Consider the following 17,867-nt stretch of genomic DNA (forward strand, 5'->3'; position numbering starts at 1 on the left):
AATGCCCCCATATAGAACGGATAGAAAATCTGCTAGAATAAAAGCAGAGTTAGAAAGATATGGTTGGAGAGTTTCAAAGAAGTTTAAATATAGGAAGGGAAGACCCATAAAAGTCTATGACAAACTGTCTGGTCTTCGCTATGAAATGGACTTAGAAACAGCACGTGCAAATTATCCAAACAGACTAGAGAGGTTAGAAGAAGAACGTCTTATGGACATGCCTTTCGATGTTAGTGAACCTCAAGTTGAAGGACACGACGGCTTTGCCAGATTCTACTGGAAACATGACGAACAATTGAATCCTTTGAGAAGGAAAAAAGGAAAAGGTGAAGACGCACATGCTCCCATGGAAAGAACAAGATATGCATATGAGAAGTATCGTGAAGTTAGAAGTAAAATTACATCTGGTCGAACCTTTACAGTAAACTTTGACGAAGGAAAGAACAAAGAAGGCTTCATGGGTGTACTTGCTGCCATACAAGACGGAAATAAGAAAGGATACAATCTCAGACTAACCGTAACAGATTTGGATGGTCATATCTACTATGCACATGGCAATGTCACAACAGCTGCACAACTTCTTGACGCTTTCAAGACTACAAAGAGAGAACAAATGGTTGACTCCGACTCAGACATTTTGAATGCAATTGAAGGAATTGCAAGTGTCAAGTTCGAATGGTACCAACCTAACCCTCAAGCAGTCAGACAACATGCTGGGTATTTCCCGTTCAGAAATAAGTCTGACATTGACTTGACAAGGTATGGAATTTACAATTCAATTGAAACAATTGTCAATGAACCTTGCATTCTTACATGTCTCAGGAACTCTGGTCTTGTTACAGATGAGAAAATGAAGTATCTTGAGTCATGTGTGAAGACAAGGTACATTCTCAGAGGTCAATTGGCTAAAATTGCACCGTTGGCAAATGTCAATATCCGCGTTAACATTCCGACTGAGAAAGGTTCTTCACATGACGACTATGTTGTTGACTTCAAATTGCCATGGTTGAAGATTGTACTTGTCCACAACCACTTCATGTTGAACGAAAGTCTTACAAACCCATTGTTCGGAAAAGGTAAGTGCAACATTGTCAGAGCTGTTAACATTCTTTTCGAGAAAGGCTTATTGGAACCAATTCCAGATGACAAGCTGACAGAAACTTTTGTACCAAAAGACGAAACAAACTTTTCATTGTTGGTAAGACCAAAAGTTGTTCCAGACAAAGTTATAGCACAAAAGAAGTACACAGTTCCAAAAGGAGTTGGTTTGTTCGGATACCAACCTGAACCAGAAGAACTTCCAATGAGGTTGCAAGAACTTCAAGATGCTATAAACAAACTTCCATTGAGACATCCAATTGACGTCAAATTGTATTGGAGAGCATCTGAGTTAGGTCAGAAGGTTTTATATGAAACAGGTTGCTTTGACGATGTTTATGAGATAACAGGCGAGGTTTCTCAGAAGATAAGAGACTCACTTGAATTTCCACGAACTGGACCCATTGGATGCGACAAGTTCGACTCATACGAAAAAATATACTATGTCGACCTTAACGCTGCGTACATGAGGTTCGTCCAATATATCCCGACTGGAATTCCAAACGAAGACGGTGAGTTCCCGGGAAGGAACTATACAGTTGGAAAAGTCATACAACAACTCTATGATATTAGGAAAGCTTCAAACCCCAAACTTGCAATGACAATCAAATTGCTTATGAATTCGACATGGGGATATTCCATTAAGAAACCTCAAAAGATGAAGAGTAAACACTATGAGAAGGTCGACAACTTTGTTGAAAGGTTCTCCCCTTTTGTTTTGAAATACGAATTTACTCAAGGTCAAGGTGGCTTAGTAACCACAGTAAAACCTATTGTCGAACATTGGTCCTACCCTCAGTTCGCAAAGGCAGTCCTTGACAACTACAACAAATTCTTCTCCGAGGTCAAATCCAAAGTGAAGGTTTACTATGAGAACATTGACGCACTCATGACGAACGAGGAAGGATACAACAAACTCATTGAAATGGGTTTAGTCGGTGAAAAGATGGGCTATTTTAAGCTAGACAAGGTATTTTCCGAAGTTCATGTTCTCTCCAAGCGTAAGTACTGGGGTGTTAAAGAAGACGGCACAGAAATAAAACATTGCATGAAATAAAACATTGCATGAAGTAAAACATTGCATGAAGTAAAACATTTTTTCAAAAAAATATTTTTTTTATTTTATTTGAAATGTACGCTGAGTTTGTTGGAGAAGACCGTTGGGAAACTTGTTTGTTAGATGAGAAATATGAAATTCACTGTTGTGAGTCATTTGAAGTCAGAAACAAAAAGACAAAAAGAGTTTTAAGCGAATGGGAGCAAAATGACGGATATGCTAGGATGAGGATTGGTGGAAAACACTATTTTAAACATGTTGTCATTGCAACTCATTTTATACTGAATCCTAACAATTTACCTTTTGTAGACCATATAAACCATATAAGAAACGACAATAGACTTGAAAACTTGCGTTGGGTCACTCGTTCTGAAAACAGTAAGAACATAGGCAAATTTGGAGATATTGTATTCGAATTTGTCGACGAACTAGAAGATGAAACAATTGAAATTACAGACTATGGTAAGCATACGTTTGAGTTTTACTACTATAGCGAAGAACAAGACTCTTTCTACTTTTATACCGGCGTAAACTATAGGAAATTACAAGTATGTTTTACTAAGGATGGCTATGCTTATGTAAACACTAGAGATACAGATGGAAAACACGTTAAAATACTTCTTAACAAATTCAAGAAGCTATATGGCATACCATTTTAAAACGTTTTTAAAACAGTATATTTTTACATATATTAAATGCTTCAGGTTGAAAAACAAAGAACAAAAGTAGCAGATACAAAACCGTTAGACTATATCTTTACAAACGCTGGCAGGACTATATCAGATGAAGAAATTTCATCCCGATCTTACAGGTTTGACTATCCAATTCGCTGGCTTCAAAGTCCTTCAGATGCAAAGGCAATAGGATTTAGAAGAGTTTTGTTTTCAAATAGAACTAATGCATTCATGTTCGCAGTATATTTTCATGGTCAGTATAAAGGCTCTGATGGTCTAATAGAAAAATTTGATGAAATGAAAATCTTTACAATTCGTTCAGACGAAAGTCTTGAAAAAACTCTAAATGACTTTCAAACTCAAATGAACAAATACTACTGGGAATTTCAAGAAAAATACCACTCTTTACTAAATGGAACATACTATCTAAAACTAGAATACGACAAGATGAACTCCACCGTTTCATTTCAAAAGATTGAAATTAACCCTCCAAGAGATACAGAGTTTTTATATTGGGGGGTGGACAAACGTTCTTGGGCACAATTTCTTCGGTTACTAAACCAGAACGAACCATTGCCACCAGATGGTCCATTTAAATTTGTACTTCCACCAACAGATTTGACAGTTTATAGAAACGTGTTCGACCCTCAAAATGTCATGTGTCATGCAAGTTTCAGTTCAAGCAACAACAGTTTTCTTTGTATCGGTAAGGACTTTTATGACTTTGCTTCTAAATTCTACGAACCACCTAGTAACAGTTTCTCTGACTTTCAAGTCTGGTTCACAACAAACGGTGTGCAGCATATTATTCCATTGTACTACGACTTTTATCTCGAATTGTCTTTCATATACAACTACGGAAAAGTGCTGAAAAAGTACTGAAAAATATATTTTAGGCGAACCAGGTCCCTCGGTCCCTCGGTCCCTCGGTCAACTAACATCTTTTTGAAAATGGTGACAACATGACATTTTGACAACAACACAGGAAATAGATTTCATCATCTAATTTCTCATGAATTTCATCGTCAATGTTTTGTCAAGACTTCTTCATCGTATTCTTTCACCCGTTGAATTTTGTATAAAAAAAGCACCTGCCGGAATTCCGGCGGGTGGTATATTCTTCACGAAATGCTTGTTTTGAGGTCGAGCCACTTTTTGGCCCCACCGTAGAAAACACAAAAACTCTTGAATTCGGCAAAAATATATTTTAGTTTTTTTTAAAAAAAATATTTTTTTATTTTTATTGTAAGAACATGTCAGCAACAACAGCACCAAACTCGTTAGTCATGAACCCAACATCTATGTTAGTAGAGATGAAAAGCTTCATTCCTTCTTCATATACTTTCGAAACAGAAATCCAGAAGATAAAGCAAGAACTTCTCCAAGGAGATTTAAACTGTAGTGCAAAAGATGAAACAAATGAACAGTATCTTTATGAAATGCAGGATATTATTGACCATTTACCTAAACTTCCTGAAATACAACAACAAAAGCTTACTATTCCAGAATTCGATGAAATAGAAGTCAAAGCAACTGACTCAGTAGAAACCAAGAAGTTCATACGTAAGGTAAACTATGAGTTTCTTGGATTTCATTGCAACCACAAAGACTGCGATATGGTATATTTCATTGACATATACAAATCTGAAGAATTTAAGACCTACGACAACTTTGTTTCGTTAGTTGCAAAATGTGTATGGCAGATAAGAGATAAAGATAGAAGAGGTAAAGTATGGAATGAACAAATAAAACCAGCAGCCTTTGAGTTAAAGAAAACCATTTACGCCTTAGTCATACTTGCAGGTAAGGTTTCAATGTACAATGCTAAAATGAACTCACAATGTTCAAAATGTAAAGCAGCAATGAAGAAATATAACTACTCCGTCAAAGAGATAGAACGTATGCGAAAAGACTATACTGACTTAAAGAAAGAAGCAGAGAAACCAGCAGAAGATAAAATGGACATGTTGACATTTCTGAACAAAAACTATCCAACTGCTAACGATTTCCTTCTATCTGATGTCAAGAAGAAGTACAAAGAAACTTTCGGTATCGTTAAAACTTTTGATATCCTTCGTGAAGAAATAGAAGCTACAAAACTGTTTAAAGTCATGAACCATCACAACATATACCATGTAAAGCGCTTGTAAATAGTTATGTTAGAAATATATTTTTGTCTGATTTACGTTCATTGACGATGAAGTCTCAACAAAAACATTTACGAAGAAGTTTATTTCCTGGACTGTTGTCAAAATGTCATGTTGTCACCGTTTTCAAAAAGATGTTAGTTGACCGAGGGACCGAGGGACCGAGGGACCTGGTTAGATCTAAAACTCATTTTTGCTGAGTAAAATGACCAAATTTCATGATATAACTGTATTTTTTTGACGAAGAGAACTTTTACACTTCGTAAAAAAAATCCCTGAAATCGTAAAAAAATGACCAAATTTCATGAATTTCCTCATATGTTTGCTACCCAAGGAAAACCGAGGATAGAGATTCCGTACGAAAATCGTAAAAAAACTCTATGAAAACAGTGAAAAAATGCGAGTAGTAAAAAAAAACCACTCGCCTAAAACTCATGAAAATCGTAAAAAAATGCGACCCCGACTTTTACAGGGGTCGCCAAAACTCTATGAAAATCGTAAAAAAATGCGAGTACGTTAAAAATCTTACTCGCCTAAAACTCATGAAAATCGTGAAAAAACTCTATGAAAACAGTGAAAAAATGCTACCCCGACTTTTACAGGGGTTGCCTAAAACTCATGAAAATCGTAAAAAAACTCTATGAAATCATATCTTTTATACAAGATAGAAAAAATAAAATTAACGCTAGTTTTTTTAAAATATTTTTTTTTTATTTTGTATGTAAAGACAGGAAATGTTAAACACTGAGTTTGAAACAGTTAAAAAGATAGACAATGACACCAAAGTGGTTAGAATAGGTGATTTAAACGTAAGATACTCAAAGAAATACAACAAATATTCTTTGTCAGACATTATATCTCCATCTGGAAAGAAAACAAAGGACTGGGTTAGAATTGCTTCTACTCAGAAAATTTTGACAAGAAATCCTGAGCTTATGATATCGGTAAGATTCTATGGAACTACAGCATATCTCATCGACAAAAGTCTTATACCGATAGTTTTGTTATGGATTGACCCAGTTGTTGGATATAATTTCATAACATATGGTTCATTCGATACTGAACGTTGCAGTGAAGGCTTACTTTACATCGTTCAGAAACCGAAGGACTTCAATACAAAGAGATATAGATAGGAAGAACATTTAATATAACTCAAAGATATGACTCTACAGTCAATAGAGTTAAGGTTGTGTTTGTAAATGATATGAGAGCTGCTGAAACAGAACTACTTGAAAAGTTTGAGAAAATGTATGGTGCTCCCACGAAAGGTAAAGAAACGTTTGAAGTAGATGAGATAGATAAAGCTATAAAATTATTTGACGAAGTTGCTGAAAAATACATGTAAAGCGTTTATTTTTGGTCTTTTATACAAGATAGAAAATAACGCTAGTTTTTTATAAAATATTTTTTTTATTTTGTATGTAAAGACAGAAATGACAACAACAGAGAACACAACAACTGCTATCGTTCATGAAGCCATAAGTGAAGAATACGAGTGGGTTCAGTTTAACAAACAACTCCGTCTCATTCGTTCGGTCAAAGATGACATGTACCAAATGCAAAGTATTTTGACAGCATGTTATGCTCCAGATACTAAGAAACCACAAGACTGGTTTGAATTAAATAGCACTCATGAACTCCTCAGTGAGTTTGAACATGTAGAACTTAAAAAGATGTACCAAGACAGACAAAACTTACCATCACATCTAAAAGGTATATATGTTCATAAGTTCCTAGCTAGTTCAATAGCAATGTGGGCTTCACCTCGTTATGCAATCTACATACTTATGCTACTTGACGAACTTTGTACAAAGCAGAGAGAAGATATGATGAAAGAAGACAAAAACATACAGAAAAGAATACCACGTTCGGTACCAAAAGGAAAGGAAAAGAACTATAAGTATATGATTTACACTGAAGAGATGGAAAATGAAGAAGACAGAGATATGGTTATGTTGCATTTAGTCAGAAGAAACAACAAAAGCTTTTACGACTTAGCTAAGATTTACAAATCTGACAGAAATTGGTTCTATCGCGAAAACTTACCGATTTCAATGACACCAAATGAAGATGTTAAACAGATAGTTCAAGATACGTTACCTCAAACACACTATGATATGAAAGGTTGTACAATACTTACATTCAAAGAAGATTTACCGCTACTGAAAGAAAAAATAACAGAGTATTTTGACAACTTCAAAGAGGAAGAGTAAATGAACCATATATTTTTCAAGCTTGACACCAAAGATGGCTCAGGTAGTTCCTAACTAGCTCATTTATCTCTATAAGGTAGATTGCCTCATCTGCTGGGTCTATGTCGGTCATTGTTTCAAGACAAGTCTTTTACTTTTTCAAGACAAGTCTTTTATTGTTTCAAGACAAGTCTTTTACTTTTTCAAGACAAGTCTTTTACTTTTTCAAGACAAGTCTTTTACTTTTTCAAGACAAGACCCGTTATTTTTCAAGAAATTTTTTGGTGTAAAGTTCTCAAATTTGAGAACAGTGGTCTTGATTGAAGACGATACCCGTACTTTTTCAAGACAAGTCTTTTACTTTTTCAAGACAAGTCTTTTACTTTTTCAAGACAAGTCTTTTACTTTTTCAAGACAAGTCTTTTACTTTTTCAAGACAAGTCTTTTATTGTTTCAAGACAAGTCTTTTACTTTTTCAAGACAAGTCTTTTATTGTTTCAAGACAAGTCTTTTACTTTTTCAAGACAATGTCCGACGTTCCTCTTCCTGAATGCCTTCCAAAGCCAGAAGAACCGAAAGCTGCAGAACCACAACAGACTAAGACTCAAACACTTACATTTTTCAAGCTTGACTTTTTACAATTTGAACTTTGTTTGCGTAGATGTGAATTCTGAAAGAAGTATGAGGGTCTTGTATGACTTTGTACTTCTCCCATAGTTCATGTCTGTCAAACTTACCTGCCATGGACTCTTTCATAAGTTCCATGAAATCGTCTTCGGACAATCCGGGGAAAAGTATAATATCAGTAAGTATTCTCTTTACATCCTTACTTAAACTCTTGGCTGTCTGTACACAAATGACAACTGAAATGTTAAAGTGTCTGAGCTTCTTAAGAATTCGACACATGTCTTGTTCTCTATTCTTTAACAAAGGATGAGAAGCAAAGTCATCTAAGATAAGAAGACATCTATGAGGGTAAGTCTTCCAATCGTAAGATTGCAATTTCTTCGAAATGTATTCTATCTCTTTCTGTTTGTTTCGGAAGTGTTTCTTCTCTAATATTCTCTGCATTTCCTCATTTAGGTCTTTAAACTTAGAATTGACATACTCATTTATAGCATTGTACTTCAAAACTCTTCTTTGGTACTTCTTTATCCAATCTAACAACTCAGAGTCTTTTATACATACTAACTTAGACTTTTTTATAATATCTTTGAACGAATTGACGGTTTGGTCAAATTGACCCGAAGTACTACAAATGACTACTAACTCATAGAATGGGTTCTTCTCATCTAGTTCTTGTTGTTGTGCAGCCATTTTAAGATAAGTGAAAGTCTTACCCGACCCAGGTGGTGCAATTAGACCTGTTATACCATTCTGAGCAAATAAGAACTTGTCATGTATGGGTTTTATCTGAGCATTTTCCAACTTCCTCTTGTTCTTATTTAAAACATTCTCAAATTTCTTGTCAATGTCAGCAAACTTTTTTTCTAACATATTTTTAGAAAAATTAAAATTTTTATCTTTTAGAAAATGTCTAGCGATTTCGCTATCTATATTCGAGACAAGCTTTTCGACAGCAAAACATCTGTAGACCATAAAATCTTACATAGTGTAAACAAGAAAGGTGAATTTGTTCTAAAGTTCTGTTTCTGGGAATATGACAAGAACCATAAAACATTAAGCAGAGCAGTCTTAAAATTTGTCAATGACAGACTTGTTGACAGAGATGACGCCTCTTGGAGAGATGAAGTCCAACAAAACTTCTTAGAATGCAAAGAAGACACATGCGCTGTTCTTGAAAATGAAATAGAAAACAGAATAGAAGAGCTATTAAATGACAAAGCACTTTTACAAAAATATGGTTCTGAGAAGTTTGACATAACTCCACCAGAAAGGAAGAAGAGAGAAAAGAAAGAAAAGAAAGTAGAAGAAGAGAAGAAAGAACCAGAGCCAGAGAAGGGGAGATATGACATGTAAAAATAAAATTTTATTTTTAGAACATTTCTGGGTCAATGTCAATGTTCTCTTCCTCTTTAGGAGCAAACACTGGCTTAGACTCTAAAATCTTTTTACCCAATTTACCTTGAACTTCAACTATCTTAGACTCATAATATTCATAGTCGTCTGCTTTCTTTGGTTCATAAGGTATAACAAGTTTGTATGCTTTGCCTTCTTTAAGGTTTGAAAACCTTCTGTCAAAACTTTCTTTGACTGTTAACAAACCTTCTATGTCTAAGTCTTCAAATTTCGCACCATTTTTAGTCACAATAGCAAACTTAACTGGTTCGATGTTCCAAACTTTGTCAAATGAAGACTTTTCAAAATGGTAGAAGTAAACATTCAAATATGTGAATGGGTCTAGTTCTTCTTTAAGTCCTGACATGTACTTGTTGACTGAGATGAATTTTGTCATCTTTTCTATCGGATAAAAAAAATATTTTTTTTTAAAATTTACTCAGAAAAATTTTTCTTTGTATATACACCATTCTGTACGTCTAAAAGACTTTTGACATTTGCCAAGAATGTTCGTTTAGACGCTGTCATATAACCATACTCTTGACAATACTGTTTATACGAATCGTACAATGACCTTTCATCTAAACACTCAAAGTCAGTTTCATCTATGAACAGTTCATATACACTCTTGTTTGCTTCTAACAATGTTTGTCTCTCTTCGGTATGTGGAATTTGTCTTGGATTGAACTTAGAAATATCTAATGTCATGAAATATGAGAACAAGTGGTTGTAAAAGTCAGATGTCAAAGTTTCTGCTAAGTCGTCAAAATATTCTGTATCTTGCATATGAGAATCTGACGTTCTGACAACTACATATCTTCTGTCAGAACTTTCTAACTTCATCGGAACGGCGTTGTTTGAAACCATGATGAAATTTGCAACATTTTCACAAACTCTTTGGTCTCTATACTTTCTTTCAACAACTCCAACTTTGTCTGTTATAAGACTCTTCAAAGCATCTGAGTTTAAAACCTTTGTTGTATCTATACTTTGAAGTTCGTTACATACTATAAGTTTCATATTCTCTATTGAAGAGTTAAATTTACCGCAGATGTTTTCTAAGTTTGTCATATTCGGATTCGAATAGCCCTCTAACAGTTTGCATAAGATATCTGTAAAGAAAGTGTTCTTACCTGTTCCTTGTTTTCCAATTATGATGAGAGCAGTTTCATTTTTAGCACTTGGATGTTGTAAGATGTTTGCAAACCAACATAAGATATACTCATAGACTCTTTCGTTTCCATTGCATATAATTTCTTTGACATGGTCTAACCAAGCTTCTATAACATTTTCTTTCCATTCTACTTGTTCGTATTTATATCCAGTGAAGATAGAATAGAAGTTTGGAGATGGTGTATAGAACTTTATACCACGAACTGAAAAATCTTCTAACTTTGACAATAAGATATCCCAAGCATCTAACATCTTCATACCAACTTGTACGACTTTTATTTTCTTAAGTTTCTGTTTACATTCTTGTTCTGAAACTATTGTCGCTTTAGGTTTGTTAAAGACAACATCCCATTCTTTCATGACATAACATTCTGGGGCAGAGTCGACATAAATGACTAAACGTTTCAAATTCTCGACTGCTTTGTTATAGTCTCGAAATGGACACATATTTCTGAACGCTTGGAAGTCATAAAAATCTGAAACGTCTATTCTGTACATTTTTTTATAAAAATAAAAAAAAATATTTTTTTTATTCTTGAGCTATTTGTTGTTCTTGACTTTGTTGTTGCATTTGTTCCATTTGTTGCATTTGTTGTTCTTGAGCTATTTGTTGTTGAAGTTGTTCTTGTAGTACAATACTTTCACCAGTTGCATCTTCCAATTCGAAACTTTCTGCCGTCATTGACAAATACATAGGACATAAAAGTTTTACAGGAACAAAGTTTGCGTCAACTAAGGTTAAGTTTATGTTTGCTAAAGTGTTTGAGTTTACTAAAGCTGAAAACTCTGCATTCGAATGAACAATAGGCAAACCAGCAGAGAAAGTGTTGTTTATACGCATGAGTATCTTTTGGTCATAGTAGTTTCTGTCGACATTCGAATAGCACTTTGAACCTAAGTTTGAAACAATATATAAAATAGGTGTACTTAAAGTCAATGGAACAGACAAACCTTGTATGACACCTTTTCCTGTTATAGGAAACTGTTGGTAGTAAAAACCAGATATAAGTTTTGTATTATAGCTCATATCGTTTATACTAAACTCAGTCGGACATCCAAACATAATGAAACCTGCTCTAGTTGCAGCACATGTTACATCCGTCCTTAAAGTATTAAATAAGTCAACAAAACCTGTTGGTGGTATATCTGAGTAAGTATCTTCAAAGGAGTATTTTTTACCATTCACAACAACAAAGTCTTCTGGTGTCAAAAGAGCAAAACAGGCTTTAGTCGTCATCGTGTTTAAGGTCAGTTTACAATATCGTCCTTGAGGACTTTGTAAGTTTGTTGTTATAGAATTATATGACTCAGGGTTTTTAGTCGTAATAGTATAAACCACTATGTCTTCTGCCATTTACTTAGCAAACAAACTTTAATGAAATGTTGTGGTCGTCAAATATTTTTATGACGTCTGGGAAACTATATTTTAAGTTCAACGTTTCACCTCCTTTCATAACGTATATCTTGTCAATGACATTATATGAAACACCACAGCAAGCAATGTCGGGTTCTATTTCTTTGATGTTTATATCGTCTGCCTCTGTCAAAAGTTTCAATAGTTCTTTCAAAATTTCATGAGGTGCAATGACATATGAGTTCACTTTTACAGGGTTGTGTTCGACCAAGTTTAACATTATACCCAAAGCCTGACAAATCTTCTCCTGAGTTTTAAGTTTGTCTTTAAGTTGTTGGTAGTCGTTTCGAATATCTGCAACAGAACTTAAGTCTCTGCTAACTTCAGGATATGTTGGTTGTTCTTTTACAGGAACTATTGTTATACCATCTTCGTCTTCGTATGGTTTCCCCACTTCAACATCTCTGTCTTTGACATTGACAACAACACTTTGACTGTTTGTTTGAGTTGGTGAATTTAACTTCACGTCTGCCATCGCCATTAAACCTTTTGAAACACTTACGCTTCTATTTTTCGGAAATGACATTTTACTTAGAATAAAAAGATGGACGTATTTGAGTATCTCTTCGAATTGAAGCAGAACAAAGTTTACAACACACAAACAATACAAGTTCATTGATAGAATAGTTCTTTATACAAACAATGGAAAATGTTATAGAATAGCAGTCTTTGCTGAACCAAAATATTTTCATAAAGCAAAGAAAGTTGGTATAACCGAGATGGTGAAAGTTCTTGAAGCAGACAAAAATATAACAACAAAACTGACCGATATTTCTAAAGGTAAGTTTTTAATACAATACTATATCAAAACTGGCGTACTGTCAATATTTGACGGAGAGAAGTCAGTTCAAGAACAACTTACTGACCTGCTGCCAAAATCTGCTCGATGGAAGCTGTCGTTATACCAATCTGAGGAGCCCCAGCAGGTTTCATCGAACGAATCTTCAAAAGAGCATCTTCTGTGAAAAGTGCTATTGGTTTTGTAAACTTCTTTGCTTTCAATTCATCTGGACCGTCTCTGTCACCAGTATATTGTATTTGAACTGTACCAACAGTTTGAAATACCACCCATAAAGTCTTCTGAGTCAGCAAATGGAATGCCAAGCCAAAAGTTTGAACGGTCTCCATTTGTATATTGAGTTTTTTGACCTCCTGCATGAGTCCATACTTTCACATATGGCATAATAGAACTTTGCATTTCAGGGTTAATGGTTGTTGTGAAGTTGTTGTTAAAGTTCATAGCATCTAATGTCAAGTTGTATGACCTCATATCCTCAACTGTAGAATATTCTTCTCTTGGATAGTATTTGCCATCTATGTTTATATGGTATTTAATACCAGGGTTGTAGAAGCAAGAATAGTCATTTATATTCGTCTGAACAGTACAAACATAGTATCTGCATGTTTCATTGCAGTTGTTAAGGCAATATCTGTTCTTGCACCTGGGTCAGCACTTTGGTTTCCAACTTCACCTGCAAAGTCTTTGACAGATATTTGGTGTATAGGGAACATAAGTGGAACTGCAATATATTTGCAGCTAAAGCATTTGAAATATCTGGGTCCAACATATAGACTGCAAGTCTGCTTTCTATTCTCTTGCATTCAAACTTTTCGCATGTGAACTTAACTGGGTCCCAAGCAGTTCCAGCAGCATTGAAATAATAGTTTACTTCAGTGTTGAGGTTTGAGAAACCAAAGTCTAAGTCAACTTTGTCTTTGCAAAAGTCACAGAACTTGGCTCCACCATTCCAGCTACAGTAAGAGTGAATGGGTCTTGCGTTGGTGCAATGACTAAGTTATTTTTGCTTGGAGTAAGTTCGATAGAAATTTTTCCTGCCCAGTTTGGCAAGTATCTTAAAAACCTGAAGATGAGGAAAGATGACAAAGGAACTCTAAGTTTCAATTTTTACTTTGGTTACTGCTGCTGCAGTTTTGTCCAGAAAGGTCAACATAAACTCCTGGAACGTTAGGGTCAAGTCTTCTTATTTTCTCAATAGTTGCATACTGGTCTGTTTGTTCTCTAGCTTGTGGTTGTACTGAGTTTCTCAAAGCGAACCATTCATAGTTTGCCCATGTTACTGTTTGAACTAAGTCAGAGTTAGAATATATCTTATATCCCATGAAAACTTCTGGAGCATATTGGTATCCGACATAGAAAATTCCATTGCAACCTTTCTTGTCAGACAACTTGGCAGAAGGTTTTATTTCAATGTCTTGTTCCACGTATAAGAAAGAGTTGTCAATAGAAATTATATGAACCTGTCGCAAGCATATCTACTGTTGTTGAAGAACCTTCTCCAAACTCACCTACGTTTCCATATGAAACAGCAGTTGTATATTCGTAAGTTCCAGGAACTATTTCTGACCTCTAATGGCATTGTCGCATTCGTTATACCATTCGGAAACATTTCCATTCATGGCATCCAAAACTGTTGGCGTTATTTCTGAGCGGCGTACATTTCATATGGGTAAAAATATAGAATAGTTGGGTTTATGTGTCATAATAGAACCCACGTGGACCAAGCTTTACTTTCTTCCTGACTGAGTTTTTAACTCTTCTTTTTCCTTCATTGCCACTACTTTCACTAGATGAAGTTACTTCTTCACTACTTTCACTTGTTCTACTCTTCTTCTTTGGTGTCGCTTTGGTAACTTGCCCTCTGCTTCAAGTTGTTGCATCTTTGCCTCATGTTCATCTAGTATGTTGCAAATTTTCCCATGCCCTTTTTTCCTTTGGCTCTGGTCGCCCATCTCAGGTAACCTATATCCTAGAAAGAGTTTGTCATAGTTTGTATTTGAGTCGTCGCTTATTGTTTGCATGACTCTGTCCTGAGTTTCCGGTTCAAGCTCTTCAAAAGTGCCTGTCCATATGGAATATGCTCGTTTCCAAATATATGTTTTTGTAGCCATTCTGGTTTTCTTTCCATGTTACCAACTATAATCTTTTGTGAATGGGAAAGCTTTTACCCAATCTTTCAGTCTTGCGTCGTTTATTTCTGTAGTTGGTTTTATTTTGTCAAGGAACATGTTTTTCAATACTAACATTTCATTTGGTACTGTCATTTGAGTTTTCTTAAATATTCATCCCTTCTCAGGTCATTGTCTGCAAAGTAAGTTTTTATGACATTTTGCAAACTTTCATTTGCAAGGTCATGTACAATAGGTTCTCTTCCCTTCGCTCTCCTAACTGTCTTTCTAAACTCTTCACCAATATACCATCTCTATGGTTCTGTGTAGTTCTTTGAGATAAATGTTCTAGAACGTCAGGTGTTATATTTCCATCAGCATGTTCATTTCATACTGGTTCAAAATATCTGCATTTTCATATCTTTCAATGGCATTAAAGCCGCGCTTAAAATACCAGCTATATCTCGTTCACCATTGACTTCCATTGCGTCTACAACTTCTTGGAATTGTGGTTGTAAGTTTATGAACCACCTATCCGGATTAGCTTTATGACCCCATCTCATTGTAGTTCCATCGTCTGCAGAAACAAAAGTAGGTTTGTTTCCATCTTGGTTAGGTTCTGAATGAACTTTAAACAATGTTTCATTTCTATATGTTTTGTTGAAATTTAACCTTTTATTTTCACCGAGTTCATCCAAAGATTGAACGTTAAATGCTCGTAAGTAAAAAGGGTTGTTGTATTTGTGTACATTTTCTTTCAGTACTTCCATTCTATGCTGAATATTTTCATCTGGTGTTGGAGTCTTTTGTATGTCGGCAAACATTTTTCGATATTCTTCTACTATGTCAGCCGAATTTTTTTTAGACTCTTGGAAATATTCCATATTCTCGCATACTCTTGTTGAGGGTCAAGATTTTTCGGCTGTTCCAAATCTTCATCTAGTTCTGTGAAGTTAGTTTCCAAAGGAGGACTTGTTCGTTTCCTTCAGGCTCTTCTAGCTGTTGTTGCTGAACTATTTCTTCCATGTCTGGTTGTATCTGAACTAGTTCTTCCTGTGGAGTTTCTTGTACCTTCTGCTGGCATTTCATATATTCCGAGACCGTTTTTAAAAGTTCCCTTTCTAAGTCATCCGGACTCATAAACTTTCTTCTTTCGTTCCGTCTCTATTTTTTACGCGTTTCATGAGAGAGTTGAATTGTCATTTAGCTCTGACATCAAATATCTCGGAGTAAATTCGTTCATGTCATTTGGATGATATGCTATTAAATCATATCCTTAGCGAGCTTGTATTTTTCCAGGTTTGAGATTATATCCCTTTTGGTGCAGAGCCATAAAGCTAAATAGGTTCGGGTCAGTATTTCCATCCTTGAACTTTCGAATAGCTTCTTTATATCTGTCACTAAAGTCAATAGTATCTGGGTAACCATAGTCTTCTTTAAGCATTTTTAAGAATTCTTGGTTTTCCTTGTTCTCTACTTCTTTTATGTCCTTGCTCTGTTTGTGGTTGTTGTTGTGCAGGGTTTTGAACTGTTGGTTGCTGTGCTGGATTTTGAACTGTTGTTGTTGTGTTGGATTTGTGAACTTTGGTTGTTGTGTTGGTTTTGGTGCATGCCTGTGTCTGTGTCCATGTGACGATGTAAATGTTTTAGGTAGTCTGGTGCAGGTGCTTCTCTTGGAGGGTTTGGTGGTATATAAGTTCCACCAGCTGGCACATATGTTCCATCTGCAGCGTAATGTCCTACCTGACTTTTCGTTTTTTAAGAAAGCATTTACTAGGTCTGTTTTGGTCTGTTGTAACTCTTTTTCTTGACTTTTCAAACAGTTGCTCTAACGGCGTCATAGGCACTTTGAACTGCCTGTCTCGTTGCTGCATCTGTTATTTTCGTCATATTTTGTGCTACTTCTTTTAACTCTTTGTCGAAACCTTCAGACTTTCAGTTTTCTTTCCAGATGAGAAATCGTTCACTTGTTTCACCTTACTATGAGAGCTTTCGAAGGCGTTCTTAAAGTCAGCATTCGTTAAGCTTCATTTGAACTGTCTTCATCCGCTTGTATTTTTGTCCTTATTGACCCTATGAGTTGGGCTGCTTTAGCGTTGGCTTGGGCATCTAACCAGTCATTGTTAGCTTTTATATATTCTGCGCTTTTCATTGCCTTTTGCATGGCTGCGTCGTTATTTTTACTTTCTTGTGCTAAGTTTTCATACTGTACGGTTTGGTTTTGCAACTGTAAAAGTTTTTCTGCCTTTACATTTGCTTTCAACTTCTTTTTTATACTCATCGCTATCCATATATGTCTTCAGGGCTTTTTGTTTTATCTCTTCATCTTTCAGTATTTTATATTGAGTAGTATGGTTTTTCAATTTATGACATCTTGTTCATTTTTGCTACTTCTGCTGCTTTTTTCTGACACTTTTTTCGCATATTCCTCTGTACTTAGTTCTTTCAGTTGTTCTTCTTTCTTCTTTTTCTCTACGTTTAACTCATTGAGTTTCTTTGTGTGTCTTCATATTCTAGTTTCTTTTCGTTTTCACTTATTTGCTTCTGTATGTCTATGTTTGACTTTTGACATTGTTATTTGATTTTTGAGTGAACTCAAATTCATTTGACTTTGAGGTTATATGCTGTTCCGTCTGCAGCTCCACCATAGCCTGCCATTTTCGCTAAAAGTGCCGCTTTAAACCTCCACTCTGTGCCAGTAACTCGGTTTAAAAGCATAGGATTGCTTGACATTTGTTGCAACATAGTGGGGTCATTCAGCATTTGTTGTTGCAACTGTTGTTGTGGTGTCAGTCTTACTATTGGATGTTTCAATGCTCTTTCCTCTTACGTATATTTACGTAGCTTACGTGGCATTTTAAGTGAAGTTAAAAAGCGGTTTTGACAGATGTTTATATGACACTTTTTGTGCAGCACAAAAAACTACTCGGTCAAAGTGTTGTCAGTTTTGTAAAATAACCGTCCTATCTCATTCTATAAGGGGAAAAGGCTTCTCAAAGTATACTTCCTTGGAACGCCTGTAACTTTTCCTGTAGCGACGATAGACCCTTACTTGTCCGGACAAAGTTATACTATTTTGAGTGCTCTACAAAAAAGGTCAACGGCGACGACTCTCAAAACCGTTGTGTAAAAAGTTTTACCGTTGGACAAAAAAGTATGTATAGAAAACAAAAAACGTTTATAGTT

At 35.3% G+C, this 17,867-nt stretch overlaps 12 protein-coding genes and 3 pseudogenes across 15 annotated transcripts, besides 1 other annotated feature; 7 read left to right on the forward strand and 8 right to left on the reverse strand.

The window, feature by feature from the left end:
* Nucleotides 1–17,867: part of a mobile genetic element that runs on past both edges of the window.
* On the forward strand, nt 2–2,155 carry TVAGG3_0421800 (DNA/RNA polymerases family; the record flags this gene model as incomplete). The annotated part of the gene is made up of 1 exon (XM_051233451.1): nt 2–2,155. The coding sequence occupies one exon, from the start codon at nt 2–4 to the stop codon at nt 2,153–2,155; it is 2,154 nt and encodes a 717-aa protein (XP_051103181.1).
* Nucleotides 2,230–2,814, forward strand: TVAGG3_0421810 (His-Me finger endonucleases family; the record flags this gene model as incomplete). The annotated part of the gene is made up of 1 exon (XM_051233452.1): nt 2,230–2,814. One exon carries the CDS (start codon nt 2,230–2,232, stop codon nt 2,812–2,814), a length of 585 nt encoding a protein of 194 aa, XP_051103182.1.
* On the forward strand, nt 2,851–3,711 carry TVAGG3_0421820 (uncharacterized protein; the record flags this gene model as incomplete). Its single annotated transcript, XM_051233453.1, has 1 exon — nt 2,851–3,711. One exon carries the CDS (start codon nt 2,851–2,853, stop codon nt 3,709–3,711), a length of 861 nt encoding a protein of 286 aa, XP_051103183.1.
* TVAGG3_0421830 (organellar and viral DNA polymerase type B) lies at nt 4,083–4,979 on the forward strand (the record flags this gene model as incomplete). Its single annotated transcript, XM_051233454.1, has 1 exon — nt 4,083–4,979. One exon carries the CDS (start codon nt 4,083–4,085, stop codon nt 4,977–4,979), a length of 897 nt encoding a protein of 298 aa, XP_051103184.1.
* Nucleotides 5,978–6,321, forward strand: TVAGG3_0421840 (annotated as a pseudogene). The gene has a single exon. A coding segment is annotated over exon 1 (344 nt).
* On the forward strand, nt 6,410–7,189 carry TVAGG3_0421850 (KilA, N-terminal/APSES-type HTH, DNA-binding family; the record flags this gene model as incomplete). The annotated part of the gene is made up of 1 exon (XM_001313104.1): nt 6,410–7,189. The coding sequence occupies one exon, from the start codon at nt 6,410–6,412 to the stop codon at nt 7,187–7,189; it is 780 nt and encodes a 259-aa protein (XP_001313105.1).
* On the reverse strand, nt 7,790–8,665 carry TVAGG3_0421860 (protein of unknown function, DUF4106 family; the record flags this gene model as incomplete). Its single annotated transcript, XM_001313105.1, has 1 exon — nt 7,790–8,665. The coding sequence occupies one exon, from the start codon at nt 8,663–8,665 to the stop codon at nt 7,790–7,792; it is 876 nt and encodes a 291-aa protein (XP_001313106.1).
* TVAGG3_0421870 (uncharacterized protein) lies at nt 8,702–9,148 on the forward strand (the record flags this gene model as incomplete). The annotated part of the gene is made up of 1 exon (XM_051233455.1): nt 8,702–9,148. The coding sequence occupies one exon, from the start codon at nt 8,702–8,704 to the stop codon at nt 9,146–9,148; it is 447 nt and encodes a 148-aa protein (XP_051103185.1).
* On the reverse strand, nt 9,165–9,584 carry TVAGG3_0421880 (protein of unknown function, DUF4108 family; the record flags this gene model as incomplete). The annotated part of the gene is made up of 1 exon (XM_051233456.1): nt 9,165–9,584. One exon carries the CDS (start codon nt 9,582–9,584, stop codon nt 9,165–9,167), a length of 420 nt encoding a protein of 139 aa, XP_051103186.1.
* On the reverse strand, nt 9,623–10,054 carry TVAGG3_0421890 (Poxvirus D5 protein-like family; the record flags this gene model as incomplete). The annotated part of the gene is made up of 1 exon (XM_001313108.1): nt 9,623–10,054. One exon carries the CDS (start codon nt 10,052–10,054, stop codon nt 9,623–9,625), a length of 432 nt encoding a protein of 143 aa, XP_001313109.1.
* On the reverse strand, nt 10,082–10,858 carry TVAGG3_0421900 (uncharacterized protein; the record flags this gene model as incomplete). The annotated part of the gene is made up of 1 exon (XM_051233457.1): nt 10,082–10,858. A coding segment is annotated over one exon (777 nt), but the record flags the coding sequence as incomplete, so codon positions are not given.
* TVAGG3_0421910 (uncharacterized protein) lies at nt 10,890–11,042 on the reverse strand (the record flags this gene model as incomplete). The annotated part of the gene is made up of 1 exon (XM_051233458.1): nt 10,890–11,042. The coding sequence occupies one exon, from the start codon at nt 11,040–11,042 to the stop codon at nt 10,890–10,892; it is 153 nt and encodes a 50-aa protein (XP_051103188.1).
* On the reverse strand, nt 11,719–12,255 carry TVAGG3_0421920 (protein of unknown function, DUF4106 family; the record flags this gene model as incomplete). The annotated part of the gene is made up of 1 exon (XM_051233459.1): nt 11,719–12,255. The coding sequence occupies one exon, from the start codon at nt 12,253–12,255 to the stop codon at nt 11,719–11,721; it is 537 nt and encodes a 178-aa protein (XP_051103189.1).
* On the reverse strand, nt 12,641–14,233 carry TVAGG3_0421930 (annotated as a pseudogene). Its single transcript has one exon. A coding segment is annotated over exon 1 (1,593 nt).
* TVAGG3_0421940 lies at nt 14,293–17,537 on the reverse strand (annotated as a pseudogene). The gene has a single exon. A coding segment is annotated over exon 1 (3,245 nt).

This window comes from Trichomonas vaginalis, chromosome V (genome assembly GCF_026262505.1).
Source record: "Trichomonas vaginalis G3 chromosome V, whole genome shotgun sequence".
Lineage (NCBI taxonomy): Eukaryota > Parabasalia > Trichomonadida > Trichomonadidae > Trichomonas > Trichomonas vaginalis.